Genomic DNA, 27588 nt, shown 5'->3' with positions numbered 1-27588 from the left:
TCCACTAAAACACAGGCCCACTCCTTTTTATACAGCAAAATTCAGAAAGAGGCAGTGAGAAACAGTGTGGGAGGAGATGTGTGTGTTTAAAGAGGGAACAGAGAGGAGAGTACAGAGTCATAAAAAAGATTCTCACCTTGTAAGATAGCTTCAAATGAGTAATGGTGCCATTAATCACTGAAAATGAGCTCGTGGAGCCACTAAGGCATTACCACAGAAGCAATTGAGTCTCTGACCGCTGCACAGCTGGGATTATTTTCCTATAATTTGGTGTCAGTTCCCTTTTCTATATGTGGCATGAATAACACCACTGCTCATACTGTGACAGTGTCTAAATGGAGTGTAGCACGTTGTTCAGTGGCACCCAGAAGCACATCCTCACATAAACCAATATTACTCTTCAATGATTGCAAAATTAGACCATTCATGTTTGTCGAAACATCTATCTAGATGTATATGATTTGCAGAAGATATGTGAGGTGAAACCCAGTGCAAATGCAGAGAAAATTCAGATTATGAGAACTCATATATATGACATATGAATGCATGGCACACAGCGGTTCTGCAAGATAAAGCTTGCAGAATCAGTAACTTAAATCACTTCTTAAAACTCATTTTATAGATACTTTTATGTGATGTCATCTCCTATTCATTTTACTTATTATTATTTTACTTATATTAATATGTTTTCTTAATGTTTTTTTACTGTCTTTTTATCTTTCATTGTCTTTTTGTCTTCTCTCTACTCTGTTTTTGAATCTTTTGTCTTCTTGTCTTGTCGCTATATTCATTTTGTCTTGCTTTTGTTTTGTTTTGGCAGCACATTTGTTAGACCACAAGGATTAACACAGTGCGTTTTGGTGAGTAACACTCAATGTAAACATAACTTTTGTTTACAAGAAAACTCCACAAGGCACCTTTAAGTTTTTGCAAAAACTTTCCCTTTCTGACTCGAGCTTCCTAGCTACTGTAGCTGGCAGTAGTGACGGTTTACTTAAGGTCTGATAGTGTCAACTGAAACTCCACAAATAGAATTCAATAACTTCCTGCAGCACAATCCACTGTTGCACCACTTTTCACTTGTAGCTTATAAATGTGTGAAGTCTCCCAACAGCCCACAACCACAACCAAAAAGAGTGTTACTGTCTACAGCAGGAAAGAATATTCAGACCTTTGTACAATAAATTTAAGACTTTTTAATACCTTCTATGGCTTTATTTTGAAGGAACGGAATTCAAAGCTTTTTAAGACTTTTCAAAAAGTGCAGATACCTTGTTTGAGGTTCGATACCCAGCTGTATTACTAACGTTAATGTTAAGTTTGAAAGATGCGAGTTAGATTTCACATACTTGCACAGTATTGGGCATCTGGAAATCTTCTTGTTGCTGCAGTTCTACGTGCAGTCTGTGTTTTCCCTGCAGGCTCTCGTTGTCTCTCTGTAGTCGGCTTAGTTCATCCGCCACCTGCTCCCTCGACTGCACCAGCACCACCTGAAACAAAAACAAACAAAATAAAGTCACTCCATCTCATCTCATCATGCGTCAGTTTGTTTCCCTTTTTTCTTCTTTTTACTCCTGTAATACGGAACGAGCACCACGTCTCCACACGGTGAAGACTGACTCACCGGCCAACGTCTGCTTTTGGAGCCACATTCCATCTAATTCTCCCTGCAGAACTATCACTTCGCTAGGTGTGTCATTACGACTGAATTTATTCGAGTATTAAGACTCATCCATCTTTAGATCAAAGCCACATGCAGCAAAAGGCATATCTCATTCCTCTGGCTGACAAGTTTGTCTGCAAGGACTTTAGAAGCACATTAATACATGTGCTATGGTCCAACTTGCAGCTGCACATCCATTATTGAAGAATGTTTCTGTCTCACATCTTTCTTCTTGTTTTTCCTTCACAGTTTGGACAATCATCTGTCAGAAAAAGTGAGTGCACGTACTTTACTTGCCAGTGCACACGGTAATTTCTACGGTGATTCATTTGACAGCTGTAGTGGCGGATGAGTAGCTTTTGGATGTATTTAACTTTATTTTTACAAGCGAAAAATCTTCATCTTGTCGACAAATTATTTGCGGTAGTGAGGAGCATTGACGTCACTGCCGTAGAGGCCAAAAAAGTAAATCCAAACAGGCATTATCCATAATTCAGTTTGGCTGCACAGTAGAGCAGATAACAGAGCTAGAGCCTGCTGTCAAACCAACGAATGAATATGCTTATTTGAAAGGCTCAAGTCTCACCATCACTAGCAGGCACCATAACATCAAACACAACTGGCAATAAAACAGCACTTATGGAATATGTTGCTCACCATCTGCTCCTGTGTGTTCCTCTTGGCTTCACTGAAGGCCTGTTGTAGTGTGCTGAGCAGCGTTTCTGACTCCTGGACTCTCTGAATGAGGGCTGACACCTACAACACAGAGAAGAGCATCGCTAAGACGAGAGAAGAGAGTATACTGAACATAAATTATGAATATTGTATAATATAATACAGTTAAATGTAAGGCTTATGCTTGTGGTCATCTTAAAAAAAATACACCGCCATGTTCATGATTCACAAGATCATAAACTCACAATACATACAGCTGCATGTATCTTTATTGCTGACTAAAGTGTATGAAGAGGCATTACAGCAAAGTTACAACCTAACTGTGAAGCTGGAGCAGCAGTTTATTACCACAAAGTATAAAATAAAAGCCAGTAATCTAGTTTAAGAACTACAGCGCTCTATAGCACCGATCTGCAATTGAAAGGATTGCTGACCCCACATTGTTTCAAACAGCTTCAAACTGTTTGCTCAGTAGGAAAGAGGCCAAACTGTTCCTGCACCACAGTGGTGACAACTGCCTAAATTGAACTAAACTGAGGTTTGTGAACTGACAGAAGTTCTCACACTACTGTGGTCTGTGGTCAATGTGACAAGACCTGTGATGCAGAAAATATTATTGTTTGTGCGGTGACACCACAGAACCAACGTGCTGCTCTCAGCTGCTTGAAAAGTCGGCCATATTGTTATCAGACGATAGAGAATTTAAAGAAATTACACATTTCCTGTACTTCCTGCCAGTGGGACTGCTGCACATACACTGTCACAATATGTGGGCTTTAGACACAAATCTAGAAAAAACCTTTCTAGAAAGGCACTGGGTTGTATTTTCATGATTCATGGTGCAGATTGAAAAGCGCAGCAGGCTTTTAGATAGTTGCTTAGCATCCAGGGTACACATGACAATAGGGTGGGATAAGGAAGAATCCATTTTCACGCATTATCAGTTGGCGTGTTAGCAGTTTGTTAGGAATTATTATCACGTTTTTAGGAAAGAAAGAAAATGAGGAAGAGGAGGAAGACTTCTCTTGTATGTTCAAGATCATTTTAAATGTGTAGAAGTACATCTTAATTCCTTACGAGACTCGGAAAGCATTGCTGTCTCTATTGTATTGTCCCCTCATACATCTTTCACTGTTGTTGGCATATACCGACCCTCTAAATCTAATAAAAATTTTTATGACAAACTGAAATCCTTGCTAAAGGTAATGACAAGACGGAGTAAATTAATTGTTTTGGGTGTTTTAATATAAACTGGAAAAAGCTCAAAAGTATCTCAAATCATTAAAATCACACTCAAATAATTCAAGGCCCACCAAGAGTTACTCAATCATCATAAACGCAGATGGATCTTACTTTTAGTAACAAACCTGAAAGAATCACAAAATCTACATTTAAAATCTACCATTTAAAAGCAGCGTTTTCCTCACTACGACATACTGACAGTTTGGTAATAAAGTGGAGTCGGGAAAAGCTTTTTCCTGAGAAGAAACGACAGTAATAAACTCTGAACAGGACAAGCAGAGTTGTAAATGTAAATGTACAACAGCATAAATCTGCTCATGCTTATAATACTTTGATTTTTGACTTCTTAAGTGTAACTGAAAGTCTAGCAGTCACTTTGTTTGCCATACATGATTTTCTTTTTTTTGACTCACAATGATCTACACAATAACCACATTTGCAGTTATGAACGTCACTGTAGTTCAATAAATTATATAAAAGCAAAATTTAAAAGACTGGTCTTGTGTTTTGTCTTCATTCATTGATTGATTGCTTAAGGTTGTATTCAATTTAATATATCTGTGTTACGTGCTGAAAGGATTGGTTGAATAATTGATTATTTAATCGTCAGAAAGTAAATCTGCAACTGTTTTGATAATCACAAAGAAAAATGCCACACATCCTCTGTTTTAAGGTTCTCAAACTTATGAATTTCCTGCTTTTCTTTGTTTTTTGTGATAATAAACTGAATATCTTTTGGTTTTGGACTGTTGGTCTGAAAAAACAAGTAATTTGACGATGACATCTTAACAAATGTTAATTTTTCAGTTCTCTGACATTTTACAGAGCAAACTATAAATTGTTCAATCAAGAAAATAAAAAGAGGATTGATCAATGCTAAAAATAATGGATTTACAGCTCTAGTGTGTTTACAATAACATTATGTTACTAGGGCTGCAACTATTATTTTCATTATCAATTATTTGTTTGATCTATAAAACATCTTTAGATGTCTTGTTTTGTCCAATTAACGGTCCAAAACCTGCACATATTCAATTTACTATCATGTAAGACCATGAAAAGCATCAAATTCACACATTTAAGAACCTGGAGCCATCAAATCCTTTGCATATTTACTTAAAAAATTACTTTAATTCATTATCAAAATAGTTGCCATTTAATTTTCTTTCAATCAGCTTATCGTTATCACACCTGTAAATGTCACTACTGCCAAACTGGGAACAAATAGTCTCTGTGAGGCATCGCACTGCTGCACTAAGTAACAGTTTCACTTAATAATCGTCTGTTAATCATCGACAAATAACTCTATATTAAAGTGTTGTTTCTGGTTACAGTAGTGTGAAATTGAAGCAACATGATTATATGAACAGTCATGATTCTGCTCCACCACATCCTGCTCATCTTCGCACCCACAGGCCCGTTGAATAAAAGATGTGATGCCTCAGGCACTAGTTTTGTTAAACCCGCTCAAAGAGAAGATGACTCATGCGGCTGTTGCCCTGGTAACCTGCTGTTGTTGGATGAGGAGAAAGGACTGATGACTGAGGAGACAGAGTAATGAATTGTGATTTTTTTACGTAAGTGTTCGGACTGTGTGTCCAATGAATCTTGAGGAGATCAGTGTCACTCTTGATGAATATTTCTGCACAAACCGGCATCTGGAGTACTAAGATATAACCCACTTTTTTTTTTTTTTTTTTTTTTTTTTACTACAGTCTGGTGCAATTTGCTCAAGATTTAATCTATGTAACCATGTGTAATAACACTTTCACAATGCTACAAATCACTAAATTAAAGACACCTGCAGAGTGGACACACACATTGCTTTAAGATATATAAAGAGGTAATCAGCTGACGTTTTTCAAGCAAAAATAGAAAACATTCTCTGGTTTTAGCTTCTCAAATGTGAAAAATTGCTGCTTCTGTTTGTCATAAATGATAGTAAACTGATTATGTTTCAGACTGTTGGTTGGACAAAAGATGCTATTTGCATATGGCACTTTGAGCTCTGGGAAATCACACTTTTTTTGACATTTTATACACAATTAATAAAGAAAATAACGAGCAGACTTATCGATAAAGAAAATAACTTTTGAAGAATGTGCAAGAAAGTGAACAGAGAAGCAAAGTATGTGCAACCATTCCTCTCTGAGGAAGACACTGAAACTCTGATTCATGCTTTTATTTCTAGCAGGCTGGATTATTGTGATGTTCTGCTCTCAAGCTTCCCCAAGAAATCTTTAAATAAACACTCAAAATCCAGCAGCACGTCTCCTCATCAAAACTAAACCCAGGGAACATATCGCCCCCGTTTTAAAAGCCCTTCATTGACTCTGCCTTCGTTTTTGAATCTCTTAATGGATCAGCACCAGATTATATTTCTGACATGCTGGTTAGATACGCCCCTCCTAGACCCCTTGAGATCCTCAAACTCTGGTCTCCTGAACGTCCCCCAGACCAGAACTAAGACCTATGGTGATCCTGCATTTTGTTTGCTCCCAGAGGAGGTCAGGGCATCAGACACAGCGGATAACTAAAAGTTTTTTTTTTTAGGCTTGCTTTTATGTAGTTCAGTTCACTATGTTTTAGTTCCTGTTTTTATTTGATCTTATGTCTTTTATGGGTTTCTTTTGTCTTGTGTTTCATCATTTGGATTTTACTGATGTAAAGCACTTTGAATTGCACTTCTTGTTGCTGAAAATAACACCTTTTCAACAGGCGTTTGAGTAATTCTTGTAAGAAGTTGACATTTTATATTTCCTTGTTTTATTGTGTATTTTTCTGTTCACTTTTTCTATGTTTTTTTACTGTGTACTTTTATTACAAATTGTTTATTTCTCCGTATTTATTTGTGGCATCATGCTTATGTAAAGCACTTTGTGACGATTGTCTGTGAAAAGTGCTATATAAATACATTTTACTTACTTATTATTATCTTTATTATTATTATTATTAAAAAGGGTTTGTTTTTAACAACTACAGCAACAGAAAAAGTGCAGAATATAGGTGCACCATGTATTGAACTGGTCCAAGTGCACGATGAAACGCATAAAACACTGAACTTTGTCACCAAAATCTGCCCTCACTGTAGTGACTCACTGGAAAACTCAACCAGCACAGATGAGAAGAAACCTTTCTGTGCTTCTTTGTCTGTGCAAATCTGCACTTTAGGCAATGCACATGCATGTTTTCTTGCACATACAGCAAAACAGGAAGTCAACACCTACACTACTTTCAAAACAATATTAATCTAAATCTGGGTGCTCAGAGGTAGAGCCGGTCGTCTAATAATTGGAGGATGGGTGGTTCGATTCTCAGTTCCTCCACTCTGCATGTCCAAGTGTCCTTGGGCAAGATACTGAACCCCAAATTGCTCCCGTAGGCTGTGCCATCAGTGTGTGAGTGTATGAATGTGTGTGTGAATGGGTGAATGTTGGCATGCAGTCCATTTACCATTTAAATTCCTGAGCTCGAATCATTTGGGATTTTAAGAAGCTGCAAGTTTTTGCTTCATTTCATCCGTTACTGACCGTTAACTCGCCAGGCTAATGCACTGGCTGAACTCTGTTTATTCTACCTGCTTCCCAGAGGGCATTGGTTATCAGCTTGCAACACATGACACGCGTCAACACAGACAATTAGCAGAGAGTCAGTGAGAGAGAGATACGGATAATTAAGTAACATTTGGAAATACTACAACTCTGACCAGAGTGCGAAGCTTTGTGCGAAAAAACCGAGCAGGTGAGGATGCTGAATTCAAGGTTGCACTGAGTCACGTTAGACAAAAAACATGTCAGTTATACATAGACATAATGAACAATGACCGAGCATTATTTAGGAAGAATGTTTCATAACCTTAGATGGTGGGGATCTGTACAACACCAGTATTTTCTCATTTCTTTGATTACATACAGAAATAAAAATGCAGATTGACTCAGTTCTCTTCCTGCTTTAAGGCAGTCCTGCACATTTAATGAGGAATTCAACCCCATGAGAACGAGTACAAAAACATACTGTAGAAATCAACACAATTAATGAACCAGCTTAAACTGGGATGACCTAATTCTCCTCTAGCAATCATTATGCACTATCAAATTGAATCTGAGAATGACATACTGAGACTGAAATTTTAAATGTACTAGTCCGCACTCGCACATCAAACACCTCACATCTGAGGGGCATATTCAGTGTTTTTTTTTAAGTTATTAATACATTCACTGTGTTCATACCTTAGCAGCAGTTTCTTCGTTGCCTAATTTGACTGAATCTTCCAGACTCTGTTTCTCAGTCATCGTCCTCTCCAGCTGATCGTTGGCCTGACGAAGCATCACCTGCAGTTTCTTCACCTGGAGGGGGAGCAGGACACAGAATGGTTAAATCTCAATCCAGTCCACACAATATCATGCTTTAAAAAAAAAACTAGGGCTGTAGTCTGCTGGTCGATTGGTCGATATGCTCTCGTCCGACTAAATTCTCATTGGTCGAATAATCTCCGTGTTATTTTCATAAGGAGAAAAGTGCTACAACAGCTTTCCAGGATTAATCCATTATTTCCTGCGGCGGGAGGGACAAACTAACAAATTACCTGTGAAAACAACGGGGGTGTATTCAAAACACCCCCGTTGTTTTCACAACTTTGAACTCGCCCAACCTAACGGAGACTGCTGGGTCTAACTGTACTCAACGTTTACTGAACGTTTACTGAATCTGTGTTTCTCCATAATGACACAACGAGAACCCCCGCCAGGCCAAAAAAAATATTTTTTAATATTTGATATTTAATATTTCAATATCCATTCATTCGGAGATAGATAGCGTTTGGGAGTCTCTGAGCAGCGCTGTTCCGGTACGTGAGTAAACGTCTGTCGTTGCCTGGGAAACCGTTGGTAGCGTAGCTCCGTTAAGGAGTATGTTTGCGTAGCGAGTGGGAAAGAGCGACGGTCAGAGAAGTGACGGTGGATACGAGCGGGGCAGAGGAAAAGGTTAGTAGTAAGTTGTCAGTCTGGCAGTAAATGTACAGTACAGACTACAGTGCGTCAGTTAATAAATGCTAAAAAGTTACGTCTGTTGTTTCCCCAAATGCGGGAAAAGTGAAGGAGGTTAGCTCCAAAGTTAGCAACAATGGGCTAGCATAACCTGAAGACACAAAACAGAGAAAGAAGAGTTGAAGATTATGTACGATTTTAGTCGACCAAGATTTCTGTTGGTTGACTACAGCCCTAAAAAAAACATCTGTGGTTTGATATCAACAAAAATTTCTGTAGTAAAAAAAAAAAAAAGTTCCTGGAGTGACAGCAAAGACAGGAACCTGATCTCGTGTCTCAGCCTCTTGTCCTTGGATGGCCTGCAGCTGCTTCTCATAGTTGGAGCACATATCACAACGTCTGCCGAGCTTCCTGCCAGCATTCTTCACCTGGTGACAGACCAATAAAATGTCACCCAACATAATGGAATATCTTAAGAGAGACAATTTTAAACATCTATATGGCATATGCATTAACAGCGACTAATTTTTTTTTTTTTACTTTTTGTTTTTTTACTTCAAAACAATTTATGAAATCCTTGGGTTTGCTATTCTGACAATTAATGGAAACGTTAATCAATGAAACGTGGAGATCTTCTCCTCTAGGACTTGGGTTGAATACTGGGAATTGACATCCTGTTATTTGTTGTGAATCCTCAGCAAAATCTGGTCCCGTTTCCTGGAAAACATGCCTGCAGGACCCTGGGATTCTCATCAGGTATTTGCATGTGCGTCTATGTGCACTTGTGTGGTCGTATACTGAAAAATATCGCATGCACTGAAATGAAGAAGCCATCTCCAAACGTCACCGATGCTTCCTTGGAACTGGTCTGAACTTAAATTCCAGTTACTGCAGTAAGATAACTCTTTCAACTTTTCACCTGCAGCAGTTTATTCCACTTACTTTTGATGCTTTATATACTTTTCAGACACACAAATCAGAGCGATATGGCAAATTGCAGAGCAGCATTCAGTAAGTGGAGCACTGAGTGAAGAAGATTGATCTAACATGCTTCAGTTCCTCAAACTACCAAATTAACATGCAGAGAGACTGCATTCGATAGATTTTCCTTCCCTGCCACTGCACGTGTTAATAATCTCAGATAAAACCTATAAAAGATGGCCAAAGCACCACTCAGATGTAAAACAGGCTCAAATTATTCTGTATGGTCAGCGTTTTGGCTTTTTCCACCTCAAAGATCTAAGAAAAATTGTTGTACTACTAAAAGACATTAATTTGAAAGAAAAGATTGGAAAATTAGTCTACAATTAACTTTTTTGATTAATCATTTGCAGAATATCGGGTGGTACATTCACCCCGAGGGAAGCATTTTTAAAAAAAACTTCAACCCTAGCTAGTACTGTACAAATTAAATGGTTGGGACCATATTTAACCATCGCAGTGTATTCAAACTATTAAATCTTCTTGGTGATGCACCTCTTGCTGCAGCAGGTTCCACTCGCTGTCGCTGACGAGTCGGTAGCCTACAGGCGGTAAGAAGGCGGTGTCGGGGGCGTGAGAGATGCTGGACAGCAGCGAAGCCGTCTCTTCCTGCTCGGGCGTCATGGCTTTAATGGCCTTCTCCTGGTCTTTAGTCAGCAGGAAGTGGCTCGCCGTCAGCTTAATAGAGCTTATGGACGAAGTTTCACCAAAACTACTGTCTGTGGCCCCACAGTCGGCCCCCACTAAGGGCCCAAAGTCTGACTCGTCCAAGTGGCTGGCCGACTTGGCTTTGTGGTTTTGGCCGCCGAGGCCCTGCTGAGCAGACAGCGAGGAACCGAGGCTGTCTGTCGACTGAACTCTACGCAGGTTTTCCTTATAGGGGTCCATGGGGCCTCCTACCACCACATCAGCGTCTAAGGAGTGCATAGAGCCATGAGCGCTTAGGTTGGCGTGGGGCTGAGAAAAAAGAGAAAATAAGAGCAAATAAGCTGCCAGAGAAATTTCTAAATAAAGTGTTTTTATAATGTCAGAAAAAAAAAGACATCCACAAGAAAATGTGTTATTGCTGTTTCATTTTTCATTAACACTGAGGATGAGATGGAGAAAAAGCAAATGTGATTATTGAATCAATCCTGATCGATCCATCCATTACGACATGGGATCTGATTCAAACAAGGCAGCGTTACTTTGTGAAATTCTACGATGAACATAAAAAAAGTAAAAATATGGAGCCGCAGATGGTTGGTAATATCCCGGCAATATGATCTGTCTGTTTTGGTTCAGTTCAGCTTTATTTCTATCACAGCTCGGTCTCAATTAAGACTACAGAGGCCTCAACATGTGAAATACTAATAACATTAAATCAAGCTCGCTACAGTTCATAATGGAGCAGCCATGTGAAGCTGACTGAAACTGTCTGAGATGCCAGAAATCCAACTGATCATCCAACAGCGAGGTTATTGATTGTTCAGGCAATTAACGAGGCAAACTGAACATCAAACGACTACAAATCTAACAGAAAATTCTGACATTAGTCGGGGTTAAAAATCAGGCTTAATCCGTACAGTGTTTAACTAGCATTAATGCAACTCAAAACACATAATTATGACTTAAGAGTAATAATGTGTCTTGGTGAACATACATTTTACATGAGATAAAATCATTTGTCACACTAAGTGTTGCTGCACATTTTCTTTGGCTAAAGAAAAACTTAAAGCTTCAACGGAAAAAAATGGTCATTCAGCTTTTTATAATTAAAAAAAAAAGTTTAAATCAAATAAAACAGCCACTGTAAACCTTACATGGAGATAAAATAGCTTTTTCAAACAATCACTGGCGCTCAGTTTTTGACCGCTAGAAACACAACACACAAGGGTGAAAGTGCAACGTTGCCTGTCTGCGGATCGCATTACTCAAAGGTCAATATAACATGATGATAAAAGCCTGCTCTGTTCTCTCTGAAGGACGTATCGGATTACATGATGCTCTCACCTCCTCAACGCTCAGCCCGAGGAATAAGTCCTCCAAAGGCTCAGTGTTGTCTCCTCCATCATCCTCGTGCAGGTCCTTCACTTGGCTCAGTCGCTCTTTTTCATCTTCCTCCTTGGATGAAGAAAAACGTTTCACCATCAAGTAATTTGTCACATAATTATTCCATCTACTAAATTTACTCGGACAGATCCGACCACAATTGAAAAGCACAAATGTACTTAATAGAAAACGGTTTAATTAGCTCCCCGGCCACATTTACTCATCAACATCTCGTCTTTCAGTCAATAATCTGATCAACTATTACAGTCGGTGTCTGGCTGGTCCATTAATTGATCCCAGTTTGAGATTCTGTCTCTACCCAACTCTTACTGGGATGCTGGGAATGGGGATTCTACCCTTTCAATCAGGGCTGCAACTAAGGATTATTTTCATTATTGATTAACCATTTTGTCTATAAAATGTCAGAAAAAAATGTTATAATTTCTTAGAGCTCATGTTGACATCTTCAAATGTCTTCTTTTATCTGATCAACAGTCCAAGATCCAAAGATATTCAAATCCTCATATTTGAAAGCTGCATCCAGCAATTCTTTTGCATTTTTCCTTCAAAAATGACTTAAAACGATTCATCTATTATAAAAATAATTGCTGATTCATTTTCTGTTGCAACTAATTGTTGCAGCTCTACGTTAAACTCACAGCTCAATGAATGAAACACAGGGTTCATTTGATATCAAATCTAAATGAATAATTTAGTAATTCAATTTCATGCTGCTACTACAGGCCATTAAAGATGATGCAGACAGATGGAAAAAGCTGCCACGATCATTTTTGGGTCAAATATCCAAAGTCTACATGTTTCAGATCGGACTGCGGCTCAAACGTGTATGAATGTACTTGAGAAGTTGACATTAGAGCAAAGAACGAGAAGTGAAATTCTATTACAATAGTTTGTTGTGTGGTTTGTTGACGTAGCCTCGGGAGCTGGCCGAGGGGCAGCTTCAGGAAGCTAACCAATCAGAACAGTGAGCTCATCGGGACCGGGGGGCCTTAAAGCGACAACATCCCATATTTCCACAAAAAAAGTCTCCCTTTTTACAGTTTCTCCAAAGCTGATCCTTTATCACTCCAAACACAGTAAACTGAAGTGTTTATGTGTCTGAGTGTGTGTGTACCTGGTCTTTCTTCTTCATCTCCTCCACCTGGCGGAGCTGCTCAGACGACAGCACGCTCTCTATCCTCTGCATGTCCCTCATGAGGAGGCGTTGAGACTCCAGGAACTGGTCGTTGGCTCTCTGCCACGTGTGTTTGAGTTGATTGTGCTGCTGCCGCTCCAGCTCCAGCTTGTGACAGACTACGACAACAAAGAGAGAGAGAGATGAAAGAGAGAGAGAGAGCAAAGGTTGACGTTATAGTGTATTTATGGAAAGTCAGAAACATAATGGTCCAGCTTTCATACACATGTCACACTTCAAAGTGACATTTTGTTTTCCATTATGACTGTTCACAACCCTATTAGCTCGCTGATGTTTATCACAAATGAAGGATCTCAGATCTGAACAGGACAGCGCTGGTGTGTTCCTCTCTCAAGCAGCTGCGGCCCTTTTCTTATGTTCTCCTTCAGTTTGTTTACATGCACTTACTCAGAGAAACCAGTTTATACAGGTCATTTTTCCGCTTGCACATGCAGAATGCAGCAGGTGTGTGATTTCACCAACCTTATATTGGAAGTGGGGCTTAGTGATTTTAACTGTATTGGTGAGAGAGGACACCACTTTCTTTTATAATGGAAATTGTGAGTGTTTTGTGTCCCGATACGCAATAAAAATCTTTTATCCTGCCTTCCCCGGATCTGACAAACTTATCATGCTATCGTCTAAAGATGTGAGGGGTATCTGTGCTGAAATGGACAGAAATAAATGAAAATGAATTTCTTGTTGTCAGACATAATGCAGGATTGTTTCTTGCACATCAATATCCAAGATGTTTGCTATTCAAGAATGTGGGTGGCGTCGGGGTTGTTTGTTTGTGTGCTTGTTCGATTTAGAAGCCAACACAGATGGTGTCGTTCTACTGACTCCCCTCAGGACATGGTAAATGCCAGCTCGACCACTCAGTGCACAAGATATTACAGCGTCCATAGATTCTGCTTCTCCCGTCCGTCTAGTGATCCATCCTTTCGTCTCCTCAATTCTTTCCATCATCTGCAAAAATCCGCTTCTCCGATTTGCCAAAAAACTTTGACAATCAGACAATTTATCTACCAGATTCAACGGTACAAGACTGTGGATTTAACGACGTTGGTTCAGTGCTTCCTGTCGACTCAAACTCTATTTATAGTGATGGCAGTTATACGGGGTTGCTGCTGGGTTGAATATGAATATTTTGACCAATAAAAAAACAACAATAAATGCCAAATTTACCAGATTCAGCAGGTTTCAGTGACATGAGACACAGAAAAACGTGGAGCTAGACGGCAGCATTGGTTCAAAGGAAATTGTTTCTGTCTTAAGAGACTCATTTACCATCCAGACTTCACAAATCTTCCTTCTGACAACTCCTACCTCTATCCAACCTGTTCTTTCCCCTCTATCTCTCAAAAAAAGTTTTGTGAGGAAGTACCATCATGAAGCTCTTTCCGTAGTTTCTCTGCATCTTCCTGCAGGACAGACTTCTGAGTGTTCAGCACGGCCACGTACATCTCCAGGTCCGTACGACACGACTTCTCAGCCTCAAGAACATGATTGAGCTCTTTGACCTGTAAAAGAATTAAGTCATTAAGTCATTTTCCTTAAGTTTAAAAGTTGGACAGACAACTTAAAGCAGTGTTCATCGATTTTTTTTGGCCACTTGGGGGAAGCGGAACAAGCTGTCAACTCGACTGTGACAAATTAACACCTTGTAAAATTGTTGTTGCTAATATGTTATCAAATAGTTGCCTGAAATGGAGCAATTAGCATTCATTTGGAGTCATTTTTCTGACATTACAACAAATATAAGTCCAATATTCACTCTCCGTTTAGCTCTGCTTTCTACCAACTCCTGAGGGAAATATCTGGCTCTTTTAGCTGCTAAATGCTGCGTGATGTTCACCAGCTAGTCGCTAACTTTGCCTTTCTCGGTAGCGTCCAGTACTTATGACACTAAAACACATTTTAGGTGCAACATAACTTCATTTTCTTTTTTCCTGTGCTTATATATAAATACGATTAAGTTTTTATGAGTGTGCAAATCATCAACAACGCTGTCTAACACTAATAATACTGTAATACTTAATACAAACTAAGACTTTAACTGGACTTCTGCAGGGTTTTAAGACCTTTTTTTTACCCCATATAACTAAATTTAATGCAATCATTACAGCCTTATTATGAAAACAAGTAGGAGTTATAAGACCTATAAAATTCTACTCAGTACATGAATTTACTGACATTAAATCACATTTTTGTCAGCACTTTCCAGCTGTATGTAATAATTCCTAATATATAGTCCATTAAATCAATTTGCTACAAAACACTGAATTAATTAAAGGTTATATATAGTATATGAATTGTACAGGTCAGAGGTCCAGAACAATGTCAGCAGATTCTCCAACAAGAATAAAAGTCAATAAATTCTCACTTAAACATAAAATATAAACTCAGTAATTCAACATGTCCAGTAACCTAGCAACACTCAAACAGTTTAATACATGTACAGAAACACACACACACATCTTATAAATAATTAACATCTACAACAGGCAAGAAAAAATAGATTTCTTAATAACTTCAAAGGCCCTTTTTTAAGGGAACAAAATTAAATACTTTTTCAGACTTTTTAGGCCCCTGCAGATACCCGACTTTCAGATCAAATGAAGCAGAAAAAGAAGATTGTGTATCTTATGTAAAAGGTACATTGTCTCTCCATAATGACACTATATCATAACAAGAAGTCATTAAGTGCAATGCCATAATGTCCTGAATGCCATGTAATGAGGGACGGTACATAAAGATCTAGAGCAGGGGTCAGCAACCTTCAGCGTACAAAGAACCATTTGAGCCCATTTCCCACCAAATAAAACCCACCTGGAGCCGCAAAATCTGTTTGATCCCTAAAATGACGATTACATCACTTATAGTCACATTACACTTATGAGTGAATATCTAATTAGGGCTACATATTTCACATAAAGTTTAGAAATTCTCCATCAGTGAACGGCTTCCCTGAGCTGCCACAAAATTAACCGAAGTGCATGAGTTTGTAGACTTCATCCACCTCTTCAAAGTGTTTTTGCTCTGGTCAGTTTTCCGCAGCAGTTCCAAAACTGCTCTTTTTCGATCATCTCCAGCTGGGTATTTTTCAGCGAAAGATAAGTGTTTGTTTTGGAAATGTCTTCCAAGGTTTGATTTTTTGTTGTTCGCCAGTTTCTCCCCACATATTAACCGTTATCATCAATAATAAAAGCAAATAAATCTGTCCATGAAGCATTAAAAGTTCTATTTTCATCAGAAATCTTTCTTTTTTTTTTGATTTTTCCATCGTTAGCTTACCGGGGGTAGACCACTCAAAAAATGCACTTGCCTGTTTCCCGGCAACGGCCTGGCAGGTGATGTATATTTTTTTTTCCATTACAAGATCACCCAACTCTCCAAAATAACAACTATATAACTACATTAAAATAAACTAACTAAATGAAATAAAATAAATTAAAATTAAATAGCCATTATTTATTGATATTTTGTTTCAAAGCCACAGGGAGCTGGGCAGAGGAGCCACGGGTTGCCGACCCCTGATCTAGAATAAGCAGAAAGGCTTTTTACTTGTACTATAATGTAATATTTAAGAAATAGTGGCTGCAATGCCTGGTCAACATCATAATCCATGATCATCTTAACCGTTTCTTTCCCTTTCTGAATCATCGAGTCGTTGCAGACTAACCTTAGAAGCCTCCAGTTCCTTCACCCGGTCCTCGGCTGTTGTCAGTTTGGCTTTCAGGGCTGCGATCTCATGCTCCATGGGCATCACCACTGAACGCAGCTTCTCTGCATCCTCCTGGGCCTTTAAAAAAGTTTTACAATCTCTCATTAAAAATGTACACGTGTAGAGCTACACAGGTTACAACAGGTTTTATATGCTTCATTTCCTTTTACAACCACAAAAACATGAGATAACACGTTGTTAAAGAAACTGACACTGCTTTGCATCCAGAAATTTGTGTAACACTTTATTTTAACCTCTTATATTCATCATTTATAAGCGGTACATAATCAATTAATTGAAACACACTAAAATGTAGCTGTAAGCAGATATAAGGACATCTTTATTGATGTAATTGTCAACAATTAGAACTTCAACTTCAAAGCATTTATAATTGTGCATAAACAGTTAATGAATAATATAAGAAACAAAATATATATGAAATATTTATTACATTAATTAATTATATTCATTCTATATTTATCATTATTATTTATTAAGCATGTAGGAGTAGGTAATTATGAATAAATAAATACTTCTTCAACTCTCCGTAACAACTGAGCAAATACATTAATTAACACTTAAAAATGTTCACATATCTGCTCACATTATAATGTGTTTTAAACAATATATTATACGTTTATATACAGCTTATAAATGCTAAATAAGTAAGGACGTTAATGTAAAGTGTTACAGTGCACTTCAATTCTTACAATAGATAATCAGTTTGATGCAAGGTATTAAATGATAAAATGAAAAAAAAGGAGCAGACAAAACTTAAAGGGGGCATAATATGCTTTAAGTGATTTTCTGTCATTTATATACTGTTGTAATGTCGGATATTAATGTTAAATATGGTCAAAGTTCCAAAACTTGATGTGAAAGTATGTAAAAATTGCACTTTATCAGTAGGCGGGCCTTAAAGAGCCAGGAGCTAAAACGGCCTGTTTCAGACAGAGGCTGAACTGAGGGGCTGCTTAAAGAGCCAGTAGAAGATAAATAAGGAGTTTTTAACTGTAAATCATGCAAAGATATTCCAGTAGAGCCCCAAAATAAAAAATATAGAGCTGGAAATATGCATGATACGTCCTCTTTAAGGTGTAAGATCCAGAGTATTCTTATGGCCCAGTACCAGTTTGATTGGGACCGTTTGACAATAAGAAATGTTTCCACTTCTTGGACTTCTCAAACTTGTCCCTGGCTATGAAAATGGTCAAATTTCAATATGCCAATAGATGACACAAAGCAGCAGCTATCGACAGCTTTAATCTTGAAAACTCCAGAGTGAATAATGGCATCCAATTGCAAAATTCAACATCATTCAGTCCAACTGGCTCGAGCATCCAGCACACAGTGAGCTCTCTGGCACTCAGGTTGTTTTTTTCGAGGGGAAATTCTAAGGAAAACACTAGAAACTTGGGACTTCATATCAGCATAAAATATCATCTCTTCAGCTTCACTGCAAAAAGCTCCGCCAAACCGTAGAAAACTCATTAGCTCCAGTACGGTATTGGAGAACAGTTATAGCATCATATACAAGACACACACACACACACATAGCAGACAAGATACATTCCCACGCCGAGATGTAAAAACAAAGCCTACTTTTTTCATTTCATCCTCCAGGTTCTCCTCCTCCTGGCCCTCGGTGAGGCGGCGTCTCAGTTCGCCAAGCTCCCTCTCCACCGCCTCGCGGTACTGGTTCCACTGGCCTCGCTCCTGCTCCAGACGCTGGTGGAACTGGACCTCATACTCGCACACTGTATCTGAGGGATGTGAGAAAAGGAACAATACCATGAAACAAAAAAAAACTTACATGTTTCAAATTAATTCAGGCTAGCATGGAACCTTAAAGTGTGTTTTGTTTTCTTTGATGGTGGAAAAAAAGGTTTATTTTTATTTCCTAAAGTATTCTACTTATAGAGGCATGTAGACACTTGCTGTATACAGTATGCTATAGGCAATGCAAGCAGATGAACGCCTGCTATATGAACTAAATGCAGAACAGGTTTTTTTTACTTCAGGTATAGACTTGCAGCAGCTGTGTGTGCAGCAGTGCATTTACACATCTACATCTGAAAATGAGCTACTTTTAGCACACACGATTCACACATAAATACTGTAATGTTCTGTATGTCTTGTATATGATGCTATAACTGTTACTCTCTGCCCCGTCTGCCTGTTGCTTGATTTGTGTGGCTGCTATCTGTGTTGTTTCTGCGGGTAGTTCAGCTGCTGTGTGCTCTCCTCCTTCTTCAGACACCCTGTGGTTTTTGGGTTTGACTCACTTTTCTGCACTATACAACACTGCACTGCAGCTACTCATACACTCACCTACACGTCTGATCTCACTGACTACACATGCCATTTTAGGTTTTTCTCTTAGGTTATTCCTCTTTTTTTTTTAATAAATTGGTTGTTAATTGGTTTGTTTGTGTGCGTCTCCCTCTTTTGTCATGGCCGTGCAGCCCGGTTTGTGATAATCAGCATATTTAACAGTTTTATTTGCACTATTTTTAGTTATTTTATTTCTTACTGTTGGTGTGAAAAGTTAAGAAACAGGCATTGGGCCTCATGCAAGAACCACTTTTACAAACAGGTTTATTCTAAAGTGGCACATATGAGTGAGTTAAAGGATATATGGCTTGTGATTTTCTATATTTTTCTTATTGTCAACAAATTTTGTAAATTATAAAGAACTTTAGTACAAAGTCAAGAGGTTGTGATATGGTTTTTTTTGCTTTGCATTGTACTACTTTTGCTTTGTCTGTCAAAGCACTTTGTAAACTGTGTTTTTAAAGGTGCTATATAAATAAAGATTATTATTATTATGTAGCACAACAAGCTAGTGAATCTCTACGCGTCTGCCGTACATGGAACTACTCTCCTGGGAGTGAAAATGTGATCGCTGTTGTAAGCCTTTGGGGCCGTTTCTAAGCACGCTAACTTGTGGTGAAGGAACGTGTCACCTGGTGCAGCTGTGTGGTTCACTGATGTGTTTTTAGTAGTTTTTGGACAACGACACAGAGGAATAATACATATCAAGCTTTGGGTACACAAACAATACTTGTAAATAAGATCACATGAGATTTCTTGACGATAAGAAAAATAAAGAAACTTTAAGAAAACTTCTCACATTCACCATATGGGGAAAAAAAAATACTTTAATTCTTTTTTTTTTTTTTTTTTTACTTTTCTCCCATGAAGCATGTATATGTACTTAGTGGCTGCAGCACTATTATTGCTTCGTGACCGGAGGCTGGTGCTGCACGCACATTGAAATCATAGCAGGAAGGAAAAGGTCATTTTCACTCAGTGAAAAACGTAATCTCCTTGAAACTAATGACAAACTGCCAAAAATGATCCATTCGGATGCAGCAGCGAAGCAACAACCAGCGTTTGAAACAGCTAGTATAAAGCGAAGCTGCCTGTTTCATCACTTTCTATTCATGTAACAAATATACAAATGTCAGTTAGATGGTAATCTGCATGAGAAATAAAGAAAAACAATTTGGTTTTAATAATCATGCACTTATAGCGATCAATTTGACCCGGACAGACATGATCACTATAAGCAGTTTCCAGCTTGTATTTATAATTTAGTCTCAGGAATGAACAAAATTCACAAGTTATTGAGTTGTATGAGTCTGGATAATATGCCTCTCTTCACGGGAAAAACACTTGTTTCACTTAAAAATGACAATGTTTCATGAATTTCTAGTTTAAAGTCCAGGGCAACATCCTCCATCACACCTGACGATGTAACATTACCTACATTACACCTTGACCTCCTCCCGTTTAAGCCGTGGCTGCTTCGCTTTAGACCTTTTTTCCTCATCTACATGAATGTCGAAGCGTTCCTTCTTTACTCCTGTCACAGTTCGGCTCACACAGCATCGACAGCTGTAATAATATTTTAATGTCCCTGAATATGACTTCTGGCGCAGCTAAATTAAAGTTTTCGCCTTCTTCTTTTTACTCCTGGGTGACATTTTAGTGAATGAATCCACACACAAACGGAGCGGAACAATTAAATGGCAAATCAGAGGTGACGATTATGCTAACGACGGCAAAAATCTCACTTTCTCATCAACAGGTGGCCTTCATCGAGGTGAAAGAAACACTTAACAACACATTTGTGCAGTTAAAGCGAGTCTGACTCAGAGCATCCTCACAGAAAAGAGTAAGAGAGGTTTAGGATAAGAATAAAATCATGTTCTCGCATGAGGTCCACTGTGTTGACACTCTTTGCAATTTATTTATAATGTAAGAAGTGCTGTTTTGCCTCCTTTTGACTTCCAACTGCATCGCCTTGCCTTTCTCCCGACACTCACCCGCTGCTTCTCTGCTCCCTTCATGCCGTGTGAAATAAAACGTGTGAGAGTTATTACAAGTCTCTCTCTTTCCCTCCTCCTGTCTCACTCTCTGCTTTCCTCACTCACCCAAATACAGACCGGCTTCCCCTGTCCACTTTAATTTAGAAGTGCTGTGATAAAAACACGGGTAAAAAAAAAAAAAAAAGCAACATTTCACACCAGCAAATAAAGCTTTAGCAAACCATCAGTGAAAACAGTCAGTTCTCTTCTTTCACACGTCTATGTACAAGATCAAATTACTGCGGATCGCTTCATTAATAATGCTACAAGAGCAAATCATGTGTAATAAATGTCATTTATTGTATATTTGGGATCGTTTGCTTCTGTTGAAAACCAGGAAGTATTTGGTGCTCTTTGTTAAATGATAACATGAGATTAAAAATAGAGGTTTTCACTGCGCTGCACACGTAAGAGCAGCTGCTTTACCTTTCATGATGGCCTGCAGCGAGGCCACCTCCTCCTGCCACTGGCTGCGGACCTGGTCGATGGCTTCCTGCTTGGTGTTTTCCGACACGGTGGCCACGGCTTTGATGGTCTCTATCTCGGCCCGGGCCTGAGACAGCTGGACCTGGACGGAGCTCAGCTCGGTCTGGGCGCCTTCCAGCGCCGCCGTCTGTCTCTTCAGCTCCTCTGGAGAAGGAAAAGATGGACAATGAATGATGGGAGAAGGAGGTAAATGTGCGGGAATAGAAAGAAAAGGAACCAGAAGAAGAGGGAGAAGGAACCAGTATGGAGCCAAAAAAATAGCAAAACAAAGGACAGATAAAATAAAGAGCCACACCGTGTTACTGGCTACATTTACATGTGCATTATGAGTATTTCAGATATACCATTATGACCAGCACTATCTTTGTTTCCTAGGCTCTCCTGTCAATGATTTATCCAGGAAAGGAAGCTACTGTATGTAAGAGTCAGGTGAGCTCCGTACCTTCCTTGGACAGGTAGAGCTCTTTGAACTTGGCTCGTTTCTGGTTGAACTCGACCTCCAGCTGCTGCTTGAGTTTGATGAACTCGGCCCGCTCCTGCTCCAGAGCCGCCACTCGCTGCTGGAGCACCTCTGGATCATGGAGGAAATAATAACAACAACAAGACGGGGATGTAATTAATCAACTGCTGATTAAATATCATCAAAAACAGAGAAGTAGATTAATAACACTAATTGATTAAATGTTGGAGAATTGAGTTTAATTAATGAGCCACAATTGAAATACAAATTCAGTAGGGATGAGACTAGTTTGGCAGAAGCTGGTTGGTTAAACTAGACAGTAGCGAGGAGTTATACGAGTCTATATCAGGTTGATGTTTGTCAGTAAAGTTTTGAGGCAACGTTTGATCTGACAGATCGAAACATTGCCTCAAAAAAGTCAATAAAATGATGTATTGGGAGCTCAACAGTGTGCAGATCTCACTCATTTGTGCCCTGCAGTGATTTTTGTCTCATATCACAATATTGATACTGAGACACAAGATTAAATATCATCTTGGATTTTATTCATCATAATATTGTGATATAGCTTAAATTGAGTCTTTTTCCTTTTCTTAAAAGCAGAACAGCTCAGTCACAGCTCTAATTTCTGAACCATAAATCTATTTTTCATTCATAAATATTTCATCAGTCGTTAACAAAAAGGATGATTAATACTTAATGACACTTTCAGAGAGCAGAGACTGTATTCTCTTTAGGTTTGACACTATTTGTTTATGAAGGAAAAACATTTACAATCACATGATATTATGCTCCTATGTTACCTAAAACATACAGCCATCATGATTACAATGAATTTTATTGAATTATTTCATTTGAATGCTGCTTTTTGAATAAATAAAGGTCAAATTTAAGTGAGAACATCCTTTACAACATGTACAGAAATGTTGAAATATTTCCATTTCCGTATATTCTGTGTCACTTTGGGAACATTTCAGGCTGAAAGAAAAGTGTTTCTCATGTTTTTACTGCTATTAAATGTTAAAAAAAAACAACAAAAAAAACGGATTTCATCCAAATTTGATCTGAGCAGTGTGTGAGGACAAATTTACATAACAGCGTATCAGCAGGGGACTATAATCCCATACAAGCGCTGAGTGAGTGCACTTAAATCAAGGATTGGATGTGTCACAATTTACTTCAATTCAAAAGGAAGAACGATTAACAGTCATTTGTAACGTTAAAAACCCCGAACCAAGCCAGAAATGTTGGTGTAGTCATGGACTCAGACCTGAATTTTAACAGCCACATTAAGACAATTACAGAGTCAGCCCACTATCACCTAAAGAATACATCAAGGATTAAAGGACTTATGTCTCAGCAGGATTTGGAAAAACTGCTCCATGAATTTACTTCAATAGACTCGACTACTGTAACAGCGTCTTCACAGGTCTCCCTAAAAAAAATCAATCAGACAGCTGCAGCTGATTGAGAACACTCAGGTCCTCACCAAGACCAAGACAGTGGATCATATGACTCCAGCTCTCAGATCTTTACACTGACTTCCTGTCTGACAAAGAATTGATTTTAAAACACTGCTGTTGGCTCATAAAGCACTAAATGGTTTAGGGCCAAAATACATTTCTGATCTGCTGTTACGTTATGAACCATCCAGACCTCTCAGGTGGTCTAGGACAGGTCTGCTTTCTGTCCCCAGAGTCAAAACTAAACATGGAGAAGCAGCGTTCAGGTTTTCTGCTCCACACATCTCAGTGTTTCCTCATATAATCGTACAGGCCTGGTGGGCCAGCGGGCCAACGAGAAATCTTTATTTGAATCCCATCCATTCATTTGAAAATCAATAATCAATAGCGTTCGAGAGCCTCTGCGCGACACTGTTCCGAAAAGCGAGTTAACCTCCGTGTCGTTGCCTGGGAAACTCTTGATGTGGTGCGAGTGCCGCCGCTATCAAGAGTCCCTTTAAATGACTGCAGAGAGAGAGCGTGTGGGATGCAGGTAACGTAAGCATGGCGCCGCCTTAAAAGAAAAAAAGCTCAAACAAATACATCAACGTTTTTCTCCAAAACTCTGGAGTTAAGCAAAAACACAGATGGGGAATAAAGTGAGAGGGGCATCTTATTAAGTCATCCTCCTCCTTGTGAACACTTTGTTTTAAGTCTTGAATATACCGAGCAAACAAACATTTATATGCATATATAAATTGCAGACCGCCTGCTGCGCCACCTGACCGAAGCCGTCCCGCGTGTCTCGTCCCTTCAGGGGTTTTTTCAGTGCGTACCACCAGGCCTGAACAAAAAAAATCTCAGGGAAACACTTGATCTGGAACAAACTCCCAGAAAACTGCAGGTCTGCTGCTGAAGACTTTTCTGTTTGCTGCTGCTTTTATTAAACCAAATTTGAGGCTTTTGTACTGTTTTATCTGTCTTATTCTATTTCAGCTTATTTCTATAATCTATTTAACTGTTTTTAATTGTATTTCAATGTCTTTTTATCCTGCCTTCTGTTGCTTTTACATTTTATCTTGATGCCTTTTATGTTTGATGTAAAGCACTTTAAACTGCTGTGTTGATTATATTTGTTCTGTTTCTCTCATTATAAAAGCTAAAACAAACTAATATATAACGACACTTCATCAAACATCTAGTCAGTTAAACAATATATCAGCTGACTTATTAGTCTTCCCACACATCAACATTTAGACAGAAATTCATCTGTCACGTAGCATAAAGTATGATATATTTTTTCCTCTATAATAAGTCACAGTTAGTTTTTTTTCCCTACATCTAGTGCATCTTACACCCTTATCTGTGTCGTTTCTTGTTCAAAACCAGCGGAGCGAGGAGAAACAGAGTCGATGATATTCTCAAACACAGACAGACTAATGGAAACATTTACTCGCACAAGCAGAAGGGCGGTTCGACATAAGAACTCCACAGAAATCATGTGACGGCTGAACAAACTCTAAAGCAGAAATTCCACCACCGTGGAAGCTTTAACATACATAAGACACACATTCATAACTTGAGCGGATGCCAGATCGAAAAGCTCTTCTGCACTCCATTTACTGTAATTCATGCTTTTAGAACAGCAACCCAAACACACTTTTAATCATAGTGTGAAAAACAAACACATGAATCTCTATGTAAACAGCAATTAACCACTAGACTTTAATTTCCATTTTCACCAAGGATGCAAATATGGATGAAGCTCAATCTCACAAATGTGGCAACATCCAGGAGGAGAATAGTGAAGCATCTCTACAAACCACGTGGAAGCAGCCTGGATAACAAAAGTATGAGCAAAGAGGCTCCGGAGATAATGAGGGATCATTAAATATAAACTGGGTCAATGTAGATTCCTCAGTGGAAGTGCTGTGGACTGACAGAATTGGCGTCGCCTCGGAATATTTGAAGCGTTACGTGTGCGATGAAGAAAACAATGCAAAACTACAAGCTGTATGTCTGACACGGCCTGCATGATCACCTGATACAACAGGCTGCACAGTGAATGTTCTTCCTGCAACATCATCTCAAAACTAATCCTTATAGATCCTGCATTACACTCCACTATAGCTATTAATACAGCCTCCAATCCAAATACTGATTAATCATTTTTTTTAAATGCTAGTGAGATCTGTGAGTTGATGGAGGTCGAGAAGCGGGTCAGATGCTTTAGTTTTGTCACGGTTTAAGTGATGATGCCGCTCTGAGCTGTAACTTAGTGGTAATAACGCCGGTGAATAAAGCTCCTTCGAAAGGATGAACTGGAGGTTCTATACATGACTTGACTGGCTGAGTAGGTGGTGTGGGATGTTAGGGTACAGACAATTAACTGCCAACTATTTTGATAATCAATTTATCATTTTTAAAAGGAAAAAATATGCCCAAAATTCTCTCATTGCAGCTCCTTAAATGTGAATATCTTCTGGTTTCTGGTTAGCTTACTGTCTTCTATGACAGTAAACTGAATATCTTTGGGTTGTGGACTGTTGGTTGAGACAAAACAAGACATTTTAGGTTGAATCTTGGGCTTTGGAAAACAGTGGTCGACATTTTCTGACAGTCCACAAAATGAATCGATTGATATCGATAATTTGTCATGTGTCCACAGCGGTGACACTGCAGGTAAGAGCTGTCTTTGTCAGGTGTCCATATGAACACTGAAACAGGTTTTCCTCGCTGTAATCATTCCTCCTGTTCATACTGGCTATTAAAAGATCCCCTTCAAATGTGCTTTAGATGTAAATGATATCTGCCATATTTACATTCTTTTTAGCATCAAATTCCCTCTTTGTGTTTCCCTGTTGAGCTGCAGTGGAAGAATAATAACAAAAAGAGGAACACTGGCAATTAAAAACACTGTAACGTTGAAAGATATCTACTTGATTTGACTCATTTGGACGCTGAAGCTTCATATTAGCTTCAGATAAACTTTTAAATACATTTTTGTGCAGAGGGAGGACTGTGGATTTTGTTTCCCCATCACTTAGATTGTGCATTATGAAGGGATCTTCTGATGGTCGGTATAAACAGGAGGAATGATTATTGCAAGAGAAAAACATGTCTCAATGTTCATTTAGGCTCCTGACTGTTGCTTTAAGACAGACTTGAAAAACAGTGAACCCGTCCATTTGTGGGAAGATATTTGTTGCTGTGGCACTGACTGCAAAGATGTATAGTAGTGTGCTGTGGACAACCCTCATACATAATTTGCCACTAAAACCTCCATAATAGGTATAGTTGCTAATAACAACTATATTTTGAGTGCAAAATGGAGCAGAAGCTGATGGCTAAACTGAAATTATTATCTAGTGGGTGTAAGACTCCCTGCAGGACCCCAGGATGGTCCACGGACCCATGTTTGAGAAGCAGAGGGAGAAACCTCCTGCAGGATGGATCAACCTCCTTTATTATGGTCCATCCCCCAAGTGTGTAGGCCATACACAACACACTGTAATGGGCTGATGAGACCCATATGATCCAGGTTAAAGACTGACAAGGCTGGGCCAGGCTGACAGAGGCCAGTGCCGACCTTTAGATCAAATTAGTCAGACTAGCTCAAGCTACGGGCTGAGCAGCTAGGTTGTAGTATGAGTGGTTATATTAGTACGCAATAACACACTCGTATGCATTAATACAAAGCTTAAGTGACCTCCGACTGATTAGTTAAAGTCGATATTTATAAACGCACCCGCTGCATAGTGTAAAATGTACAATGTGAGCCGGTGACAGCCAGTGACACGTCGCCCTGATGATGCTAACAAGCTAATGTTGTCAAGGATGCAGAGGCCGCTGGCTGTCGCCCCACAACACTCCCGCTACAAAACCCCGCAAACACAAGAAATTTACCGTCATGTTGGGACGACAGAGCGGATCCCGAGGCCTGTTCGGCCATGGTTTCCCGAGGGGGGGTCGAGGCAATTACCAGAGCAGTGGGATAAGAGCTAGCAGTGTCCAAGAAGAAAACAAGCTAACATCACAACTAGTGTTAAGCTAGCGAAGTGGGTGGAAGCGTGACTTCCGGTTTAACCTTCAAAATAATATTCAGTGGTCCAGTGGTGAAAGAATTCAGATCCTTTACTGCAGTAAAAGTACATATACTGCAATGTACAAATACTCCATTACAAGTAAAAGTCCTGCATGAAAAATCCTACTTAAGTAGTATTGCAGTAAAAGTAGTAGTTTGGTCCCTCTGACTTATATATTATTCTATATGACATCATTAGATTATTAATAGTGAAACATCAGTGTTAAAGCAGCATGTTACTGTT

At 39.0% G+C, this 27588-nt stretch overlaps 1 protein-coding gene and 1 long non-coding RNA gene across 2 annotated transcripts in view; one reads left to right on the top strand and one right to left on the bottom strand.

Annotated features, from left to right (window-relative positions):
• rabep1 (rabaptin, RAB GTPase binding effector protein 1) overlaps positions 1-27327 on the bottom strand; it is a 35477-nt gene extending 8150 nt beyond the window's left edge. Inside the window, exons 1-13 of the mRNA XM_042430773.1 lie at positions 27167-27327; positions 21801-21929; positions 21299-21502; positions 18102-18262; positions 16458-16577; positions 14160-14295; positions 12713-12891; positions 11539-11649; positions 10042-10503; positions 8889-8993; positions 7810-7926; positions 2321-2419; positions 1350-1490 (exon numbers count right to left, since the gene is read on the bottom strand). Coding sequence (XP_042286707.1) covers positions 1350-1490; positions 2321-2419; positions 7810-7926; positions 8889-8993; positions 10042-10503; positions 11539-11649; positions 12713-12891; positions 14160-14295; positions 16458-16577; positions 18102-18262; positions 21299-21502; positions 21801-21929; positions 27167-27212 — 2010 coding nt within the window. The 5' untranslated portion in view covers positions 27213-27327. The remainder of the gene's footprint in view (positions 1-1349; positions 1491-2320; positions 2420-7809; positions 7927-8888; positions 8994-10041; positions 10504-11538; positions 11650-12712; positions 12892-14159; positions 14296-16457; positions 16578-18101; positions 18263-21298; positions 21503-21800; positions 21930-27166) is intronic.
• LOC121909916 lies at positions 8521-18208 on the top strand. Its single transcript, XR_006099552.1, has 3 exons — positions 8521-8562; positions 9264-9321; positions 18123-18208. It is a non-coding gene; the product is annotated as an uncharacterized LOC121909916 (long non-coding RNA).
• Positions 27328-27588: the final 261 nt, after the last annotated feature.

This window comes from Thunnus maccoyii, chromosome 13 (genome assembly GCF_910596095.1).
Source record: "Thunnus maccoyii chromosome 13, fThuMac1.1, whole genome shotgun sequence".
Lineage (NCBI taxonomy): Eukaryota > Metazoa > Chordata > Actinopteri > Scombriformes > Scombridae > Thunnus > Thunnus maccoyii.
This window is presented reverse-complemented; position numbering and strand designations above follow the sequence as displayed.